Genomic DNA, 22,476 nt, shown 5'->3' on the forward strand with positions numbered 1-22,476 from the left:
CAAAGAGTACCTGCAACAAATACGTTAGTAGAAATAACCCTACATTGCTCATTTCCATGCATGCGTTGTCCTGAACTTACCCTTGAGAATGCACTTCCCACATATAGGATGCGTCCTGGGCACTAGGCGCGTCCTAACCTTCATGAAGTTTGTATCTTTCCCAGCAACCACCTTTCATAACGTCCCACAGAGACAGGACGCACCCTGTACTCCTGGGCGCATCTTCAATCTTCTTTACCAAAGGACCATCTATGGAAGACACTTTCACCATAGTGGACGCGTCCTACAGACCTGGGCACGTCCCCTCTTTTACAACGCAGCGCCGAGTTTGACTTTAATTAATCCATGTTTGACCCGCATTGATCCAATACCAAATTTTGGGTATAACACCCAATCATGTCCGAGAGATTACTCCATCCAACTTTAGCCAGTTTATATTCGAATTATGTAACAATAACCAACCTCTATGTACCTGCTGGGAAGGACCGGACGTTCAGATAAAGTGGCATATTGGGACCGTTGTGTGTCTCCAATGGTTTTAATAGCTGGATATTTTTGAATATCGGGCAAGGATGATTTGCTACTCTACTTTTGTTTCTTCTTTGGAAGTAATTTAGATGAACCTATAGTGTAGAGACAGAGTAGGAAAAAACTGTAGATAACAGTAGGAGATAAGGAGACCAGTGGTGCTTCTTAAGAAAAGCCGTGGAATTTGAAAGAAGACGGAAAAGTATTATTAGAACATGCACACATGTCATGTTTTCTATAGAAGTAGGCGAGCAAAAAAAGACCCCAGAGGCTGGCTATTACGGAGCCTCAATGATTCGTACTTCAAATTATGTACATATAATAACTAACAAATTTTACAAAATTATATTAAAAAAATTTGATTTGCTTTATAAGCTAATAAAATAGATAGTTACATCTAAATTACAAACTATTACTTATGGAAATATAACTGTAAATAATATATAAAATATAAATAGTATAAGATGTTTGTACAAAAACAATTAAGTTAAGAAACTAAAAAAAATAAGAGTAATAAATATTAATATTAATATTGATAAAATATTTATAATATACAAATATTTATAACATAACTACATAAGTACATTAATTAAGAACAAAAACCAAAACAAAAAAAAGAAGTAAACTACATAAGTTACAAATGTACTAGTACTAGAAGTGTAGTACAACACTGTTAGGTCCCAATATGTTTGTAGAAGGGGGGGTTGAATACAAACTATACCGTTTAATCGAATTTAGTGCGGAATAAAAAATTGAAACAAAATTCAAGTTAAATAAAACTATTATTAAACTTGAAAGGTGTTACAACAACGGTATCGATTACAAGGAATTAATCTCAAATTAATTATCACAAATCTAGAATAAATTCGACATAAACTTTTTCTATTTTTGCAATAAAAAGGATCAAATGCTAAAAGTAATTTGAGATTAAGTTCTAGGGATTTTGATCCGCCAGATAGTTACACAAGAACAAGAGAATAATTTCTAGTGGTTTGGATTTAACTTTAAAACTAGAAATTGATAATCTTGAATTCAGCAGAGAGATGAAATATTTTGGGCGGCTGCTTCTGTTCTAGAGTTTGTTGAATGTATTATGTGATATCTATTGTCTGCTGCTCTTCTTGTCTTAAAATAATTTGATCAACAGAACTTTATTGAACTGGCAAGACAATCTGATAGTTAGCATGACTTTCGGTGAGACAATCTCCTGAACTAGCATGACTTTCGGTGAGACAATCTCCTGAACTAGCATGACAATCGGTATGACTATCTCTTGAACTAGCATGACAATCGGTATGACTATCTCCTGAACTAGCAAGACAATCCCATAGCTGGTAGAACTTTCGGTATGACAATCTGTTGAACTAGTATGACTTTCGGTATGACAATCCAGATTGTCATACCAGTTCAATTGATTGTCATGCTGAATTAATATTAAATATAAATTCAAAATCAACTCTGAAAATTCATAATATTAATTCAGAATTAATTAATTAATTAATCAATTAATCAATAAATTAATCTTTGCAGATATAATTTATTTTCTTAATTAAACTACTTGACTTAATTAATTAATAGAGAATTAATACTACTCTTCAACAGCAACCATTCTTCTGAAAATCTTCTGAAAATTACTGTCAATTATGAATCAATTTCACCACTTCAATATTGACACTCGATGTACTGTCAGGTTCATGAGTGACTAACTTTCATGAAGTTTCTTCATGTCTTGACTTTGATAACTTAATTTTCTTCAGATTAAATCCCTGTAATTATTTGATACCCTGACAAGATCTCTGTCACTTGATTAAATCCACAATCTTGATTTATATCACTGAGTCTTGAACAATTTCTTGAACTTCTTCCAGTGAATTAATTCCTCAAGTCTGTAGATGAACATTATTTCTGAATCCTTTAACAGATGTTACTTTGAGAGATCTCTTTGACGGAAGATCCATTATTTACTTGTTATATTCTTATTTGAGTTGAGTTAAATCCTCGAATAAATAAATAGGCTATGACATATGCCTTTCAATCTCCCCCTATTTGTTTGTTAGAAAATAACAACAAATACCTAGAGGATATCTCAACTAACAAATAAGAAAAAGATGTAAACAGAAATGCAAAGTAAATAGCAGAAAAGTTCTGGATTATATTTAACCTTTTCCAGATTCCAAATAGATGTTCCTCTAGACTGAACATATCTTCAAGTAGTTTCATCTTCATTTGTACAACCACATTTCCTGTTGAGAAGCGCATATCTCTCTTGCTTCTCCCCTTATGAGAATCAACTGATTAAAGGAGATCACCTTCGTTTACCACATCTCCCGTATAATAGGATCCGCAGATAAAAACCAATGGTACTCCCCTTTTGGAAAATAGCTTCTTCCCTTACTAGAAAATCACCTTGTGCTTACCACCTCTCCCGTATAATAGGATCTGTAGTTACAAACAACAATGGTGTAGTGTAGTGTACATGTGCTTTACCTTTTTCTTCATCCCTGCTATTTCTCCCCTTAGTTGAGGAATCCTCTAAACTATTACTTAAGCTTTTATCTCCCCCTTAGAGAAGGAATGTATATCGTTGTCTGAAGGAGTTCTCATATTTCACTTGGTTGGAAAAGAAATAACAAGTAGTTTCATCTTTCTTCCTCACTGTGAGTGTGTGATTCTGTTTAGTGTACCTCACATGTGTTTCACTCTTCTCTCCACTCATGTTTACACTCATTCTCACAAGTGTATCACTCTTCTCTCCACTCGTGTTTACACTCATTCTTACAAGTGTATCACTCTTCTCTCCACTCCAAAATTCAGCTGTACCTGCAAGGAAAATCACCTTAGCCATCCTTAAGGAGGTCACGGGTGGTGCAATGGGAGTTCGCAAATCCCCATCCTTGTTAAACTCGTCAGATGAATCTGAGTCATAATCTACAAGTTGCTAGTTTTCCTTTTAGGGTTCCAGATTTAAATTCTGGGAAGGTAAACAATGATCCAAAGAATTTAGCATAAAGATCAAAGTTCCCTTCTAATGTCTGTGAAGACATTTCCTTGTGACTCATCAGCTAATATCTGAATCATTGTCAACAATTTGCCAATCTGCGCCTATGTCAGATCCACTATCCGCAGATGCATCCAGGGGATTTAAGCCTGGGGAGGTAGACAGTGACCACTGACATATGGCTTTTGGATCAGTATCCTCTCCTAACACCTGTAAAGGCAATTGATCCATTAAAAAACCTTGAACAATCGAATCTGACCTTAAAATGGTCGAAACTCTTGTTTTCGTCAACTCCTCCTTTTGTGTATGTAACCTTTCCTTGTGCATCAAGAATTGTTTATATTTGAGGTGGTGACACTACATCGAATACCCTGGCCGACAGGCAAATTTCAATAGACGCACCCTGTTGAGAGGATGAATCTAGTAACTGTTTTTGTGCCTTTTCAGCCATTACATATTTTTGAGAAGATGTATGGGAGCTAGCAGTTGTCTTGGTTTAAATACTACTCATCTTTGTAGGAGACAGGGCTGCTGGGTTGACTTCAGAACCTTCCTTATGTGGTGCACTAAGGCACTATCTCCCTCACGCTCATTCATACTTCATTTTAGTGGTAAGAGAGTGTTGGTGGGTTCTGTTTCTGTGTTTGTCTTTACAGTCTGGGATAAAAGTTGTGGGTTTTCAACCTTATGACTATCAATGAAAGAGATCCATTGGAGGCTGAACCTGTATCACAGAATATATGGCAATACAGATAAAATGTACTTAAGATCTATAATGAATGAAAATTATACATTTAATCTTTTGAGAGAAATGATGTACAATAGTGATTTCAAAAGATTTTAACTGAAATAAGAAATCACTAATGTTGAAAGAAGTTTGAGTTCAATGATAACATTACCAGCTTGCAAATAGCCATATCCCTCAGTTAAACCTTTGATGTTATTTCCAAAGGTAACCACTGGGCCAGCTTTCTCAACCATATTTGATAGCAGGGCTCTATCTCCGGTCATATGTCTTGATGATCCACTGTCAAGAATCTACACTGCCGGTTCCACCTATTTAATGCCCTGTAATACAAATGGATTAAACCTTCTTCGGAACCCAAACTTGGTTGGGCTCGGCATACTTGTAGAATTGACCTTTGTCAGGCAAAATAACATTCTTAACTTTAATATTCTCAACTTTCTCAATGACTGGACATTTGACCTTATAAACAGTCTTAACAAATTTCTGTTTAGGCTTAGGCACAAATGTCTCCTTTCTAGCCTTAGAAGGACTGGCAGTCTTAGACCTATCATGCTTCCTATTATTCACATGCTGACGAGGAGTAGTCTTATCACTAGAAACATGCTTACCATTAAAATAAGCATACATCAAATTAAAGCACAAGACATACAATTAGGAACACCACATACTTTATGAGAGGGATTAACAACAGGCAAAATATGCATGGTAGACATGGCATTTTTGTTATCCAACTCATGTGTGTCTGAGTTAGTCTCAGTTGCTTTCACAACTTTGACTGGAACTTTCGACACACTTGACTTGGAAACAACCTTCTCATTAGCAAGATCTTCAGCATGTATTTCTTTTTGAATAATAAAGGAGGTCTTATCAAATGGTTCAGCAATTGATCCTTTATAGAGGGGTTTATCAACACCCTTAAGCACGTGTGGTACTTCCCTACCTTTAGCACAGACATGAGGAGGGGAGTTTATGCCTAATTCTCCAATAAAAGCATTGTAATCAAAACCTATTCCAGATGTTTGATTAACAGCTTGCTTACTGTAGAACTCTTTAGCCTTCGAACAAGAATTAAAGTAAGCTTTAACCTTAGTCTCAAGACCGGTGATCTTGTCTTTGAGAATAGTTTCGAGTTTTCTATAACAGTTAACTCTATTCTCTAGAAAAGATACTTGTTCTTTTAATTTGTCTTGATTAATGTGCATAAGTCTTAATTCATTGACCTCTTTCTCAAGGTCTTTGATCTGTTGAATTAACAGTTCATTATCACGATGAGCACAATCTAAAGAACCTCCTAGATGATAAACTAATTCAGCATCAGTAAATTTTACCTCTTTTCTTGACGATGAAGTATTTCCATCAATAGCCAAAAGAGCAAGATTCCCATCTTCTTCATCTTCACTATCAGTATCATCTCAGCTTCTTCCCTTTGCCAGATAAGCCCTTTCAGAGTTAATCTTCTGATTTGAATCATAAGATTCTTCCTTACTTGCTTTGGCTTCCTGCATTCTGTGGCAAAGTGTCCCAACTCATTACAGTTAAAGCATCGAATGGTGCTCCGATCAACCATCCCTTTTTTGTATCCGCCACTGCTGGTGTTAGAGGATGAAGATCCATCTTTCTAGAATCTGTTGTAGTTGGACTTGTACTTGAACTTGGGATTTCTCTTAAATCTGACATTGGAGAATCTCTTGACAATCTGGGCCATTGACTCATCTTCCAATTGCTCCAGCTCTTCCAAGGAGTAAAAATCATCACTGGATTGATTTATAGTAGGAGGATCATATTCTGCTACTAACACATTTTCCTCAGCCTTGGAATACTGTACCATTCTCTCTGACTGTTGAGATTGTTGTTATTGTTGTTGACCTTTAGCTACTAGAGCAGTAGATGTGCTGACCACTCTATCTTTCCCGTAGACTTCCTTCTGCTGAATCTGCTCCAACTCATGGGTTTTTAACACACCATAGAGTCTATCCAAAGCAATCTCACTCAGATCTCTAGCTTCTCTTATGGCAGTGATTCTATGTTCAAGATGAGTTGGCAGTGTTAAAAGGAACTTTTTATTGATCTCCCTGATTGAATAATATTTTCCATTTATGTTCAGGTTGCTGATCAATGTATTGTACCTCTCGAACACTTCACTAATTCCTTCTCCTGGATTGGATTTAAAATGTTCATACTCAGAGGTTAGGATCTCTAACTTGTTCTCCCTAACTTCCTCTGTACCTTCATTAATCACCTCAATAGTTTCCCATATGTGATTGGAATTTTTACAGTTCATCACATGTCTGTTCATCAAGAAATCAAGGGAATCAACTAAAATTAATTGAAGGCTGGCATCCAAGGAGGCTTCTTCCTTTTCAGCAGGAGTAAAATCCTCAGGCTCTTTTGTATAGGTTCTAGCTTTGGTAATTACAACATCATCTTCTATCACCTCTGGTTCAATAACCATTGGAATTTTTGGACCCTTCTTTAACAAGTTCAGATATTTGGGATTTGTAACTTGTAAAAACTAGAGCATCTTCTTCTTCTACATAATATAATTTTCTTTATCAAATAGTAGAATTTTCACGTTTCCAACTTTTTGTGAAGTCATTATGAATTTTTGAATAAATAAAAATTCAAGGAGTTGAAAAAGCACAAAAGTCTAGGATCTTGATTTGTTCGTTAATCAGAGGGCTCTGATACCAATTATTAGGTCCCAATATGTTTGTAGAAGGGGGGGTTGAATACAAACTATACCGTTTAATCGAATTTAGTGCGGAATAAAAAATTGAAACAAAATTCAAGTTAAATAAAACTATTATTAAACTTGAAAGGTGTTACAACAACGGTATCGATTACAAGGAATTAATCTCAAATTAATTATCACAAATCTAGAATAAATTCGACATGAACTTTTTCTATTTTTGCAATAAAAAGGATCAAATGCTAAAAACAATTTAAGATTAAGTTCTAGGGATTTTGATCTGCTAGATAGTTACACAAGAACAAGAGAATGATTTCTAGTGGTTTGGATTTAACTTTAAAACTAGAAATTGATAATCTTGAATTCAGCAGAGAGATGAAATATTTTGGGCGGCTGCTTTCGTTCTTGAGTTTGTTGAATGTATTCTGTGATACCTATTATCTGCTGCTCTTCTTGTCTTTTAAATGATTTGATCAACATAACTTTATTGAACTGGCAAGACAATCTGATAGTTGGCATGACTTTCGGTGAGACAATCTCCTGAACTAGCATGACAATTGGTATGACTATCTCCTGAACTAGCATGACAATCGGTATGACTATCTCCTGAACTAGCAAGACAATCCCATAGCTGGTAGAACTTTCCGTATGACAATCTGTTGAACTAGTATGACTTTCGGTATGACAATCCAGATTGTCATACCAGTTCAATTGATTGTCATGCTGAATTAATATTGAATATAAATTCAAAATCAATTCTGAAAATTCTTAATATTAATTCAGAATTAATTAATCAATTATTTCAATTAATCAATAAATTAGTCTTTGCAGATATAATTTATTTTCTTAATTAAACTATATGACTTAATTAATTAATAGAGAATTAATACTACTCTTCAACAGCAACCATTCTTCTGAAAATCACTGTCAATTATGAATCAATTCCACCACTTCAATGTTGACACTCGATATACTGTCTGGTTCATGAGTGACTAACTTTTGTGATGTTTCTTCATGTCTTGACTTTGATAACTTGATTTTCTTCAGATTAAATCCCTGTAATTATTTGATACCCTGACAAGATCTCTGTCACTTGATTAAATCCACAATCTTGATTTATATCACTGAGGCTTGAACAATTTCTTGAACTTCTTCCAGTGAATTAATTCCTCAAGTTGTTGATGAACATTGTTTCTGAATCCTTTAACAGATGTTACTTTGAGAGATCTCTTTGACGGTAGATCCACTATTTACTTGTTACATTCTTATTTGAGTTGAGTAAAATCCTCGAATAAACAAATAGGCTATGACATATGCCTTTCAAACACTACATATTGTTCCAGGAGGCAAAAGCGCGGGGGAGGGGAACGTGCGCGCGGGGGGGGGGGGGGTTAACATGTACGTGTACATGTTTGTTTTCCAGAAAGGGAGACAACTGCGGGTGCATGTACGCACCGTGGGTATTGTTTTTTAACACATCAGTTTTAACAATCAGTTGTACACCGGAGTTAGTCAAATCATCCCGCGAGATTTTTATTTTATTGTATTTTTATTTTTATTTTTTGTTACACTCCTGAACACCTCACATAAAAATTATTAGGACACCTTGAGGGAGTAAAAATAAATACAAAAATAAACTAACCCCTAAAAAATGTACAAAAATAATTAAATAAAATACAGAAATAGTAGTACTAATAATGATAATAATAAACAGCAACAATAATAATAATAATAACAATAATAATAATAATAATAATAATAATAATAATAATAATATTAAATAATAATATAATAACAGAAAAAAATACATTACCAACACGTTGGGTTACCTCCCAAAAATCGCTTCTTTAGGGTCATTAGCTTGCCTTTTAACCACGATTTAAAGCTCAGTATAGAGGTTGTTGAGACGAACCGTCTCCAACTTTCTAACAAATGCCCCATCCACATATAATTTCAGGCATTGACCGTTTACCTTAAATTTTTCTCCATCGGTTCTCATTATTTCAATAGCACCATGAAATTTAATTTCAGTAACAGTGAATGGCCCGGACCATCTTGATTTGAGTTTTCCAGGTTATAGTCGAAGCCTCGAATTAAATAACAGCACCTTGTCACCAACTTAAAAGTCTCGTCGCTGGATCACCTTGTCATGCATTCTTTTCGTTCTTTCCTTGTACAGCCGAGAATTGTCATAAGCATCAAAACGAAACTCATCTAACTCATTAATATGAAAAAGTCTTTCTTCACCCGCAGCTTTCAAATCCATGTTGAGCTCTTTGATAGCCCAAAAAGCACGATGTTCAAGCTCAACTGGAAAATGGCATGCATTGCCATAAACAAGTCGATACGGAGTAGTACCGATAGGGGTCTTATAAGTTGTCCGGTAAGCCCAAAAAGCATCATCTAACTTTAAGTACCAATCTTTTCGAGACTTTGCAACCATTGTCTCTAGGATGATTTTATTTTGACGATTTGAAACCTCAACTTGGCCACTTGTCTAACTTGTCTGAGGATGATAAGCTAGGTCAACTTTATGAGTAACACCATATTTTTTCAACAATATTTCAAATTTTTGATGACGAAAGTGAGAACCACCATCACTAATCACTGTTCTTGAAACTCCAAAGCGTGGGAACATAATATTTTTAAAGAGGTTCATCACAATTGGTTACGGATCCAATAGCTTCAAGCCACTTAAATACATAGTCAACAGTAACCAAGATGTACTTCATCCCACAAAAAGTTGGGAAAGGTCCCATGAAATCAATATCCCATATTTCAAAAATTTCAACTTCTAGAATCCTGGTTTATGGCATCTCATGGCATTTATAAATATTACCCGTTCTTTGGCATGCATCACAAGCCAGACAGAAAGCACGAGCATCCTTAAATAAAGAAGGCCAAAAGAAACCAGATTGGAGTACCTTAGCAGCGGTCTTAGATGGACCATGGTGTCCTCCACATGCTAGAGAATGACAATGTCGAAGAATGTCATTTACTTCAAACTCGGTAACACATTTATGAAAGATACCATCAACGCACTTTCGATATAAGAAAGGGTTATCCCAAAAATATTGTTTAGCATCATGAATGAACAATTTTCGTTGTTGATAGGTCAATTATGGAGGGTGAGATCCACTAACACAGTAATTTGCAAAGTCTGCATACCAAGGAGTTTGAGTAGCAACCGCAAATAAGTGACCATCTAGAAAAGAATCGTCAATAGGAGTGTCTAATATAATATCCGATTTGAAACGCAACCACGAGAGATGATCTGCAACCACGTTCTCAGCACCTTTCTTGTCTTTAATTTCCAAGTCAAATTCTTGGAGTAACAGAATCCATCGAATAAGCCTCGGTTTTGCTTCCTTTTTGGCCAAAAGATATTTAAGAGCGGAATGATCTGTATGAACAATGACTTTGGAACTAATGAGATATGTTCGAAACTTGTCAAGAGCATGGACAACATCTAGAATCTCTTTCTCTGTAGTAGCATAGTTCACCTGAGCTTCATCGAAGGTTTTACTTTCATAGTAGATTACGTGCAATATCTTGTCTTTCCATTGACCGAAAACTACTCCCACAGCATAATCACTTGCATTACACATGATTTTGAATGAAAGATTCCCATATGGAGGTTGTATGATTGGTGCACTTATCAAAGCTTCCTTAATCCTGTAAAAGGACTCCAAACAAGCATCAGTAAAGACAAAAGTGGCATCCTTGAGCAATAATTGAGTAAGGGTTGCAATTTTTTTAAATTTTTTGATTAAATGACGATAAAACCCTACATGACCTAAGAAACTCCTAACACCCTTGACATTAACAGGAGGAGAAAGTTTCTCAATCACCTCAATTTTCGCTTTATCAACTTAGATACCACTTTCAGAAATAATATGACCGAGTACCACTCCTTCATTGACCATGAAGTGGTACTTTCCCAATTCAAAACCAAAACTTAGATACCACGTTTAGAAATAATATGACCAAATACCACTCCTTCATTGACCATGAAGTGGCACTTTTCCCAATTCAAAACCAAATTAACCTCTTCACGACGTTTAAGCACTTTAGACAGATTATACAGACATACATCAAAATCTGAACCATAAACACTGAAATCGTCCATAAATACTTCCATAATAGACTCAATGAAATTAGAAAAAATGGCTGTCATGCAACGCTGAAAAGTAGCAAGGGCATTGCACAATCCAAACGGCATTCTTCGATATGCAAAGGTGTCATATTGACATGTGAATGTAGTCTTTTCCTGGTCATCAGGGTGTATAGGGATCCGGAAGAACCCTGGGTACCCATCCAAATAACAAAATAATTTATGTTTAGCAAGTCTCTCAAACATCTGATCAATGAATGGAAGAAGGCAGTGATCTTTTTTAATGGCAATGTTTAATCTACGATAATCAATACACATCCTGAAAGAGATGTGTCCTAAGTCCAATCATGTATGAGGATTTAGGAATAACTTTTTCAATAATCTGTTTTTGATTTCATTGATATTAATAAAAGACTTGTTTTGTTTTTATTGCGGGCTCTATCTATTTTAAGTGCTTAAATAAGATATACCACAGTTTAGAGTAAAGATTTTTATGGATTGTGATGAGATCATAATAATGAGACCTAAAAGATGATAACTCTAAACTTAAATAGTTCCTGGTTGTAGGATTACTAACTGGTAATTAATAATCCACAAAGATCGGTGCATACTATGATTGCTTCATTATGAAGGCTGTCTGTTCTCATAGACATTTGTGTGGTGACACTATAGCTAGTCTGTAGGTGCTTATTATAGAATAAGTTCACTGAATATGACTCACACAGCTGAACAACTGATGGAGTTCACTCACGTGTCAGCAGTTGTTCACATAGTGATAGTTGTACAAGTATCCTTAGACTTGAGATCATCATAGTCATCTTGTGTACACTGAACTATGCTTTGGTTCAGTTCTTAGTCTTCAGGGATAATTATAAGGGCTCTACTGGGTATAGGAATTTGTACATGAAGATAATGTATGATCAATAAAGGATCTACCCCTTCCAGTGAAGGAAGAAAATGTTCAATGCTGATCCACTTAAGCTAGTTCAGGAATCTCTGGCCAGAGTGAATGAAATTAGAAAGGAGTTTCTAATTTACATTAATTAGAACTAAGCATTGTGAATGGGAAATCATATGATTAAATAAGATAGGCTTGACACAAGTTCCATGCCTTGTATTTAATCGTGACATTGCAGGGTAGAAGGAATTGATTGTACGGTAACTATTCATTGAATGGGTTCTTGGTATTTTAAGCAGTGAATTCGTATTATCCGGATAGTCGCGATATGCTGAGAAGTATCCCTCACGATGTAGAATAAATATGATTAATTAATTAATCATATTTAATGAATTAGAGAATTTATATAAATAATGATAAAATAGTTTTATTATTATTTATTTCTACTACCGGCTTAATATTGAACCTATAGGGTCACACCATAAAAAAATGATTTAATGGTGGAGGAATTAATTAATAATGGATGATAATTATTCATTTATGTAATAAATAATTAATTGGAAAATTTAATAATTGATTAAATGAGATTTAATTGATTATAAATTAATTAAGAAAAAGTTCTTAATATTATTAATTAAGAATTTAATTTTTGGAAATTAAATCAAGTGAGAGAATTATTTCTAAAGTGTTTAGAAAAATGATTAATAATTAAAAGGTGTTTTAATTATTAGTTAATTGGTTAATAAGAATAAAGGGTTAATAATAATAATATTTTATGGGAAAATTTTCAGCTGAAAATTTTGCCTATAAATATACTATTATAAACCCTATTTTTGCTTTAACCTAAAAAGTTAAGAAAACCCTAATTCTCCCACCCCTTCCTCCTCCATCACATTGATCTCTTGGTGGATACCAGTGGAGTGCTTCACACTTGAGGAGCAGCTGTTAGGGATCTCCGCTCACCGTTATTGGATCGCTTTTAAAGGTTAGAAACGATCCCTTATGATTTAATCACGATTTGTATGCCTTTATTTGGATTTTATATCAAGAAAATTGTTTTACCATGCTTCCGTGATGTATAAAATCCTATAATGGTATCAGAGCTTAGGTTGTATGCATATAGATCTGAGATAAAAAAATTCAGAATTTTATGATCTAGTATGAATTTATTATGATTTTTGAAAGTTATATCATGGATTAATTATGATTGATTAGAAATTGTTTCTCAAAATTTTTTTGACTGTAGATCTGGATTCTACAAGTGTTGTAGATCGTCTGGGTATTTTTTTCATAATTTTCTGATGTGTGGATTAATTATTATGATTTTTTTAAGTTGTTTTAATTAAATTCGTAATTAAATATATATATATATAATCTGTTAGTATATATATATGTTTAGTATCTTGCTGCTGTAATCATAAAGAAGGGCTGTTGATGTTGATGGAGGCACGGCCTCCAATGGTGTCAGGCGGCGGCGGCTGTTATCAATAAAAAAAAAAGGAATACAGGAGTCGGCTGCTGCAGGGCATGCGGGATAGGGGTGTCGCGCATTCCGGGAATGCGTTACACCCTATGGCGCATTCACGGAATGCGTTACACCTTTTAATGGCTTAAAAGGGTTGTTACAAGGCTTGTAACGCGTTCCTGAAATGCGTTACAGCCCATCTATTTTTTTTAATTTGGTTTCTGGGAGTTTCGTAACTCCGTTTTGGGCGTGAAATATATCCTTTGATTCGTTTTTTCGAGACAGATCTAAAGGAGTGGTCAAATTTTTTTTATATATAAAAGTTTTGAACTGTTTATATTCCCGAAAGTATTTTAAAGTTGTTTTTAACTGTTTTAATTACTTTTAAATGCCTCATGTGATGCATATAGATGTATAATGCTTAAACTAATATGCTACATGATTTAACATGCCTACCTTTACGTTTATTCATGCTTATATATGTGATATATGCTTAACTTATCATGCGATGATAGATTTAGGTGAACTTAATTAGCATAAGGCATATGTTAGACAATCTAGTATAGTGAAATTATTTCATGACCTTAATATAAATATTATGAATACAATCATGAGATTCTTGTGTTTATGAAACACGTAATTGAATATGAATTTTCAATATTGAGAGAAAGGATGATTCTGTCAACAACAGATTTCTATCTGTAAGAAAGGGGTATTAAGTGACGCCTCTTGACAATGCTCCCCCCGATCTGGGAATCATCTGATTATCGATTATTGATTTGAAATATTTAATTTAAAAGGAAGAATCTCTTTATAATATGATTATGATTGTAACGTAATATAATCCCTCTAAAATTAAATAATATCAAGTAGTAATTGGTCAGTGACACAACAGGCTTGTGTCGGTCAAAGCCTTCCAACATGGTAGAAAGTAGTTCTTATTTTTGAATCATTGTAGTTTCGTGCTACAGCCGAGGGCTTTGATTTCGAAATAAGAAATACTTGTCTATTACATAGAGATGTGCATTGAATTAGAATCTAAAGGTCGTTACGTGCTGCAGCCGTGGGCCGTTGGAGACTAATTCAATTGTATGAAATGCTGGGTTAGACTTGACTTAGAATATTGAGTATGTCGTGCTACAGCCGTGACTCAATTATTCAAGAGGCTAAAGTTTTATTAGGGAATAACATAAGATGTAATTGACAAGAGTTGTCTGCCTATTGAACATCACATGACGTTTATGGCTACAGCCGAGGTTGTGTGATGGAATGTAGGATCTCTATTCCCACTAGCATTATGAATGCTTAATTTTCACTTAGGGGTTGTATAAATTAGATAAACTAGTGGGAGCCACTTATGAATAAAGACCCGATTCATATAGTGTTTTGAAATGAAATTGAATATTTGCTAAGTGTTGTTATGTGTTCATCATTTACAGATTTACTATATACGTTATGTCTTCTGCACTATCACTCCGGAGCATACTAGATGCTCACAAGTTGACTGGTCCTAATTGTGCTGACTGGCTTCGAAACTTGAGAATTGTTCTCAGGGTTGAGAAGCTGGAATATGTGCTTGACTCACCTAAGCCTACTGAACCTGCTAACGATGCACATAATGATGAACATGTTGTGTATTGTAAGTGGATAGATGATGCAAATGTTGCTCAATGCATCATGCTAGCTTCCATGAACATTGAGCTACAGAAGCAACATGAGCATATGGATGCTCACATTATCCTTATGCATCTACAAGAGTTGTATGATGTGGCAGGGAGGACAGCTCGATATGAGATATCGAAGGAGCTGTTCGGTTGTAGGATGTCTGAGGGATCATCTGTGAATGGCCATGTACTTAAGATGATCAATTTGATTGAACGTCTTGGACAACTTGGTTTTGCCATAGATGGGGAGCTGAGCCAAGACTTGGTCTTGTAATCACTTTCGAGTTCGTTCTCGCGGTTTGTTGTGAACTTTCACATGAATAAGCTGGATGTCAGCCTGCCTGAACTCCACAACATGTTGAAGACTGCGGAATCGAATTTTCCCCCTAAGAAGAGTTCTGTTCTTCTAATTGGTGAAGGTTCTAATCCTAAGAAAAGGAAGAAGAACCCTTCCAAGAAGAAGAAAGTAGGTGAGAAAAAGTCGGTTCCACCAAAAGCTGAAGACCCCAAGAGCAAAGTTGTTTGCTTTCACTGTAACAAGGTGGGGCACTGGAAGAGGCCTGCAAGGTTTACCTTGCAGAATTGAAGAAGAAGAAGGGTAGTGAGACTACCGCTTCTGATTCAGGTATGTTCATGATCGAAGTTAATATGTCACTAAGTCAAATTTCTACTTGGGTATTAGATACCGCCTGTGGTTCTCATATTTGCAATTCGTTGCAGGGACTAAAGGGAAGTAGGACTCTTGAAGAAGATGAGGTGATTCTACGTATGGGCAATGGAGCAAGGGTTGCTGCCATATTTGTAGGATCATTTAGTTTACATATGCCTATGGGCAAGACTATTATTTTGAATAATTGTTATTACGTTCCCTCTATTGTGAGGAATATTGTTTCTATTCCTAAGTTGGATTTGGATGGTTTTTCATTTATTATTAAGAATAATGAATGTTCTATTCTTAGAGATAATGTTCTTTATGGACGTGGTACTTTAAATAATGGTCTGTATGTATGTGACATAGAGCATAATTTGCTTCAGATTGAACAAACTAATAAAAGAAAAAGGGATGATGAAAATCTCACTTTCTTGTGGCACTGCAGACTTGGTCATATTAGTGAAAATAGACTGCGGACATTGCATAAGGAAGGGTTACTTGACCCCTTTGATTTTGAATCATATCCTACATGCGAGTCTTGTCTATTGGGTAAAATGACCAAATCTCCATTTAGTGGACATGGAGAGAGGGCTGCAGATTTGCTAGGATTGGTACACACAGATGTATGTGGACCAATGTCTACGCAAGCCATGGGTGGATTTTCATACTTCATTACTTTCATAGATGATCGATCTAGATTCGGATATGTGTATTTGATGAAACACAAGTCTGAAGCCTTTGAAAAGTTCAAAGAATATAAGCATGAAGTGGAGAAACAAACCAAACATAGTATTATAACTCTTTGATCAGATCAAGGTGGTGAATACTTGAATGGAGAGTTTCTAGATTATCTCAAAGAAAATGGTATAGTCTCCCAGTGGACTCCTCCATATACTCCACAGTTGAATGGGGTATCTGAAAGGAGAAATTGAACTTTGTTAGACATGGTTCGGTCCATGATGAGCTATGCGAATCTTCCAGTGTTCCTATGGGGTTATGCATTGGAAACCTCAGCATATTTACTGAATAAGGTGCCTTCCAAATCTGTTTCTCAAACTCCATATGAGATATGGAAAGAAAGGAAACTGAGTCTTAAACACGTTAAGATTTGGGGATGTCCAGCTTATGTCAAGAAAGTTGACCCAGATAAGCTGGAATCTCGATCCGTAAAATGTAATTTTGTGGGATATCCTAAAGAGGCTGTAGGGTATTACTTTTACACCGATCATCGGGTGTTTGTCTCCAGACATGCTACCTTCTTGGAAAAGCAGTTTATCCTTGAAGGAAACAGTGGGAGCAAAATTGAACTTGATGAAGTTCAAGAAGCACAAACTACTACGGATCAAGTGGAAATACCTGTTCAGACTGAACAACCTTCTGTGGAACAGCCCATTCGTAGGTCAGGGAGAGTGTCTCGCCAACCTGAGAGGTATTATGGCCTTGTCATTGAGAATGACAATGAGTTGTCAATCATTGATGATGACGACCCTGTGACCTATAATGAGGCTATGAGTAGTGTTGACTCAGAGAAATGGCATAGTGCCATGAAATCCGAAATAGAATCTATGTATACCAACCAAGTATGGACTCTGGTTGAGGCGCCTGAAGGTGTTAAGCCTATTGGGTGCAAGTGGGTATACAAAAGAAAGATTGGAGCAGATGGCCAGGTGGAGACCTATAAGGCCAGGCTCGTGGCAAAAGGATTCAAACAAAGGCAAGGGATTGACTTTAATGAAACTTTTTCGCCTGTAGCCCTGTTAAAATCAATTCGGATTTTGCTTGCGATTGTTGCTTACTACGACTATGAGGTCTGGAAAATGGACGTGAAAACGGCCTTCCTCAATGGGGAACTTGAAGAGGAAGTGTATATGACACAGCCAGAGGGTTTTCTTTCCAAGGGAAATAAACACCTAGTGTGTAAGCTGCTGCTAACCATATATGGTTTAAGGCAAGCTTCTCTGAAACATCCGTTTTGATGAGACAATCAAAGAGTTTGGTTTTATCAAAAACATAGATGAACTATGTGTCTACAAGAAGGTTAGTCGGAGCGCGGTAATATTTCTTGTATTGTATGTGGATGACATACTTCTTATAGGAAATGATATACCGATGCTGCAATCAGTCAAAGTATGGCCATCGAAGAACTTCACCATGAAGGACTTGGGAGAAGCATCCTACATTCTCGGTATGAAGATCTATAGAGATAGATCTAGAATAATGATAGGTCTTACGCAGGGTACATACATCCAGAAAGTGCTTAAAAGGTTTAGCATGGAAAACTCCAAATGAGGTCTCATACCGATGAGCCATGGAGTGTCCCTTTCCGAAAAGATGTCTCTTAAGACACTTAAGGAAAGAGAGCGTATGAGTAAGATTCCTTATGCTTCAGCAATAGGATCTATCATGTACGTGATGTTATGTACTAGGCCTGATGTTGCTTATTCAATTAGTGTGACGAGCAGATATCAGTCCAATCCAGGTGAAGACCACTGGAAAGCAGTGAAGAACATCCTTAAGTACTTGCGAAGGACTAAGGACATTTTTCTTATTTTTGGTGGTGAATCTGAGTTGAAAATAGAGGGTTATACTGACTCTAGTTTTCAATCAGAAAGTGATGATAGCAAATCCATGTCAGGGTACGTGTTTACTCTGAATGGTGGTGCGATTAGTTGGAAGAGTTCCAAACAGTCTACAACGGTTGACTCCACAGCGGAAGCAGAATATATAGCTGCAAGTGAGGCTGCAAAAGAAGCCGTTTGGATGAGGAAATTTGTTTCTGAGTTGGGAGTTGTTCCTAGCATTGAAGAGCCTATTGTGTTGTATTATGATAACAACGCAGCAATAGCACAAGCCAAGGAACCTAGGTCTCATAAAAATTCCAAACATGTCATGCGGCGCTTTTATCTGATTAAGGAGATTGTTAAAAGAGGAGATGTCAACGTCGAGAGAGTTGACACACATAACAACATAGCAGACCCTTTAACAAAGCCACTTTCTCAAAGTCACTTTGATCGTCATAAAGACAAGATGGGTATTAGATACCAGAGTGATTGGCTTTAGTACAAGTGGAAGATTGAAAGAGATGTGTCCTAAGTCCAATCATGTTTGAGGATTTAGGAATAAATTTTTTAATAATCTATTTTTGATTTCATTGATATTAATAAAAGACTTGTTTTGTTTTTATTGCGGGCTCTATCTATTTTAAGTGTTTAAATAAGATATACCACAGCTTAGAGTAAAGCTTTTTATGGATTGTGATGAGATCATAATAATGAGACCTAAAAGATGATAACTCTAAACTTAAATAGTTCCTGGTCGTAGGATTATTAACTGATAATTAATAATCTGCAAAGATCGGTACATACTATGCTTGCTTCATTATGAAGGTTGTCTGTTCTCATAGACATTTGTGTGGTGACACTATAGCTAGTATGTAGGTGCTTATTATAGAATAAGTTCACTGAACATGACTCACACAGCTGAACAACTGATGGAGTTAACTCACGTGTCAGCAGTTGTTCACATAGTGATAGTTGTACAAGTATCCTTAGACTTGAGATCATCATAGTCATCTTGTGTACACTGAACTATGCTTTGATTTAGTTCTTAGTCTCTAGGGACAATTATAAGGGCTCTACTGGGTATAGGAATTTGTACACTAAGATAGTGTATGATCAATAAAGGATCTATCCCTTCTAGTGAAGGAAGAGAATGTTCAATGTTGATCCACTTATGCTAGTTCAGGAATCTCTGGCCAGAGTGAATGAAATTAGAAAGGAGTTTCTAATTTACATTAATTAGAACTAAGCATAGTGAATGAGAAAGCATATGATTAAATAAGATAGGCTTGACACAAGTTCCATGCCTTGTATTTAATTGTGACATTGCAGGGTAGAAGGAATTGATTGTATGGTAACTATTCACTGAATGGGTTCTTGGTATTCTAAGCAGTGAATTCATATTATCCGGATAGTCGCGATATGCTGAGAAGTATCCCTCACGATGTAGAATAAATATGATTTATTAATTTTGTTTCAAAAAAAAAAAAATATGATTTATTAATTAATCATATTAAAGAATTAGAGAATTTATATAAATAATGATAAAATAGTTTTATTATTATTTATTTCTACTATCGGCTTAATATTGAACCTACAGGGTCACACCATAAAAGAGAATGATTTAATGGTGGAGGAATTAATTAATAATGGCTGATAATTATTTATTTATGTAATAAATAATTAATTGGAAAATTTAATAATTGATTAAATGAGATTTAATTGATTATAAATTAATTAAGAAAAAGTTCTTAATATTATTAATTAGGAATTTAATTTTTGAAAATTAAATCAAGTGAGAGAATTATTTCTAAAGTGTTTAGAAAAAGGATTAATAATTAAAAGGTGTTTTAATTATTAGTTAATTGGTTAATAAGAATAAAAGGTTAATAATAATAATTTTTTATGGGAAAATTTTCAGCTGAAAATTTTGCCTATAAATATACTATTATAAACCCTATTTTTGCTTTAACCTAAAAAGTTAAGAAAACCCTAATTCTCCCACCCCTTCCTCCTCCATCACATTGATCTCTTGGTGGATACCGGTGGAGTGCTTCACACTTGAGGAGCAGCTACTAGGTATATCCGCTCGTCGTTCTTGGATCGTTTTTAAAGGTTAGAAACGTTCCTTTATGATTTAATCACGATTTGTATGCCTTTATTTTGATTTTATATCAAGAAAATTGTTTTACCATGCTTCCGTGATGTATAAAATCCTACACATCCGCCAATCGGTGACAACTCTAGTAAGGATTAATTCATCTTTATCATTTTTAACCATCGTGGTTTCTCCTTTTTTAGGAACTACTTGAACTGGGCTTATCCATTTTGTGTCAGAAATTGGGTAAATGATGCCCGCATCAAGAAGTTTTAGAACTTCCATTTTAACAACCTCTTGCATGTTAGGGTTCAAGCGGCGTTGCCCCTGTATGCAAGGCTTATGATCTTCATCTAGATGAATTTTATGCATGCAAAAGTCCGAGCTAATCCTTATAAGATCATCAATACTATACCCAATTGCTTTTCTATGCATACACAACACAGTAAGAAGCTTAGATATTTGACCATCATCAAGATTATAGCTAATAATCACAAGACAAGACTCATTATCATCAAGATACACATACTTAAGATTAGATGGAAAAGGCTTTAACTCTAGTTTCTTGACTTGAGGTTATCACAAGAAGTAATAGTATTTTTTACCTCACAACCTTGGCTTGGAACAGCCTTACTATCCAACTCAAGATCAACGAGTCAACTTCAGCATGTCCTTCCCCTTTCGAAGCTTCAAGCATAAGAAATGCTTTCAACGCATCATTCAACAAAATTTGAGGTAGCTCATCATGAACAATTTCATCAATGACATCAATCATGCAACAAGTATTCTCAAGCAAAGGGGATACAAGGGCAGAGGTTAGAGTGAAAGTAATTTTATCATCACCCACACTCAAAGTTAGAGTCCCATTTTTAACATTAATAACAGCACCTGCAATACAAAGGAATGGTCTCCCCAAAATAATGGGAATTTGGCTATCATCTTCCATATCCAACACTACAAAGTCTACAGGAATATAAAATTTTCCAACCCTGAAAGGTACATCCTCTAAAATACCCAAAGGATATTTTATAGAACGGTCTGCCATTTGCAGTGTCATTTGTGTGCCATTTGTGTGCATTTCAACTCTCCCATATTTAATTTTTGAAAAATTGAGAGAGGCATGACAGATGCGCTAGTGCCTAAGTCATATAAAGCTTTGTTAATAAATAATGCACCTAAATGACAACTAATTGAAAAACTTCCACGATCTTTAAGTTTAGGTGGAGACTTATTTTGTAAAAAAAAAAAATTAATTGAATAATCTTTAATTTTGAAAATCTAAAAAGATCCTTAAAAATTTTAATCGGATACAACCCTTAAATAAATTCTCATATTTGAAATAAAATCCAAAAAGAAATCCGAGTACCACCGATTTCCGAAAGCAAAAGTGACATAATTATGTAAAGTTGTGACAACGAAGGTCAAATCCCGAGTTTTTTTCGAAAACCAGGTCAAGTCGCGATTTCGAGTCCGAAAATAAACCAAAATCTACTGTCCTAACTGCAGCCAACTTGAGTAAACAACAAGCCCAGCACAGACCCCCCAAAAATCATGATTTATTGATGCAAGTAGTAGTATTATTTTACCTTATAAACTGAATAGAAGTCCCAAATCTCCTCGATGTGGGACTGTATGTTACAAACTCACCCACTTAAACTCCTGACGCCTCGTCAGGCCGGAAAAAGACAGCCAATAGATCAAGATCATTCCTCTCTATCCATTATAGGTTAATACTAGCTGGTTTCATATCCCCGCTTTCGGATCTCTGTCTATTGCGGGATAATACCACCAACCTTTGTGTCCCCACCTCCGGCAACCTTGATAATAAAGTATATTTTGATATATATTTTAGATTATTTTTGTCCTCATATTTATTGTGTTTTGCGTTGATTTGGATATTTATTTAATATATTTTGATGTTTTATTAGAGGATACCACGAAATTCTAGATCTGCAAGGATTTGGAGCAAACAGTCCTATTTTGGAGTGAAAATAGAAGAAAATTCGTATTATTGGACTCCACAGGCTGCAAATAATGTTTGGGCCGTATCTTGAGTTCCAGAAG

At 35.4% G+C, this 22,476-nt stretch overlaps 1 protein-coding gene across 1 annotated transcript; it reads right to left on the minus strand.

Annotated features, from left to right (window-relative positions):
- Nucleotides 1–9,082: 9,082 nt before the first annotated feature.
- LOC141719562 (uncharacterized) lies at nt 9,083–9,406 on the minus strand. Its single transcript, XM_074521940.1, has one exon. The coding sequence runs from the start codon at nt 9,404–9,406 to the stop codon at nt 9,083–9,085; it is 324 nt and encodes a 107-aa protein (XP_074378041.1).
- Between the last annotated feature and the right edge of the window lie 13,070 nt (nt 9,407–22,476).

This window comes from Apium graveolens, chromosome 4 (assembly GCF_009905375.1).
Source record: "Apium graveolens cultivar Ventura chromosome 4, ASM990537v1, whole genome shotgun sequence".
Classification (NCBI taxonomy): Eukaryota; Viridiplantae; Streptophyta; class Magnoliopsida; order Apiales; family Apiaceae; genus Apium; species Apium graveolens.

Coding starts and splice junctions, on each gene's coding strand:
- LOC141719562 (XM_074521940.1), bottom strand. CDS start 9,406: ATGGTTGCAAAGTCTCGAAAAGATTGGTACTTAAAGTTAGATGATGCT.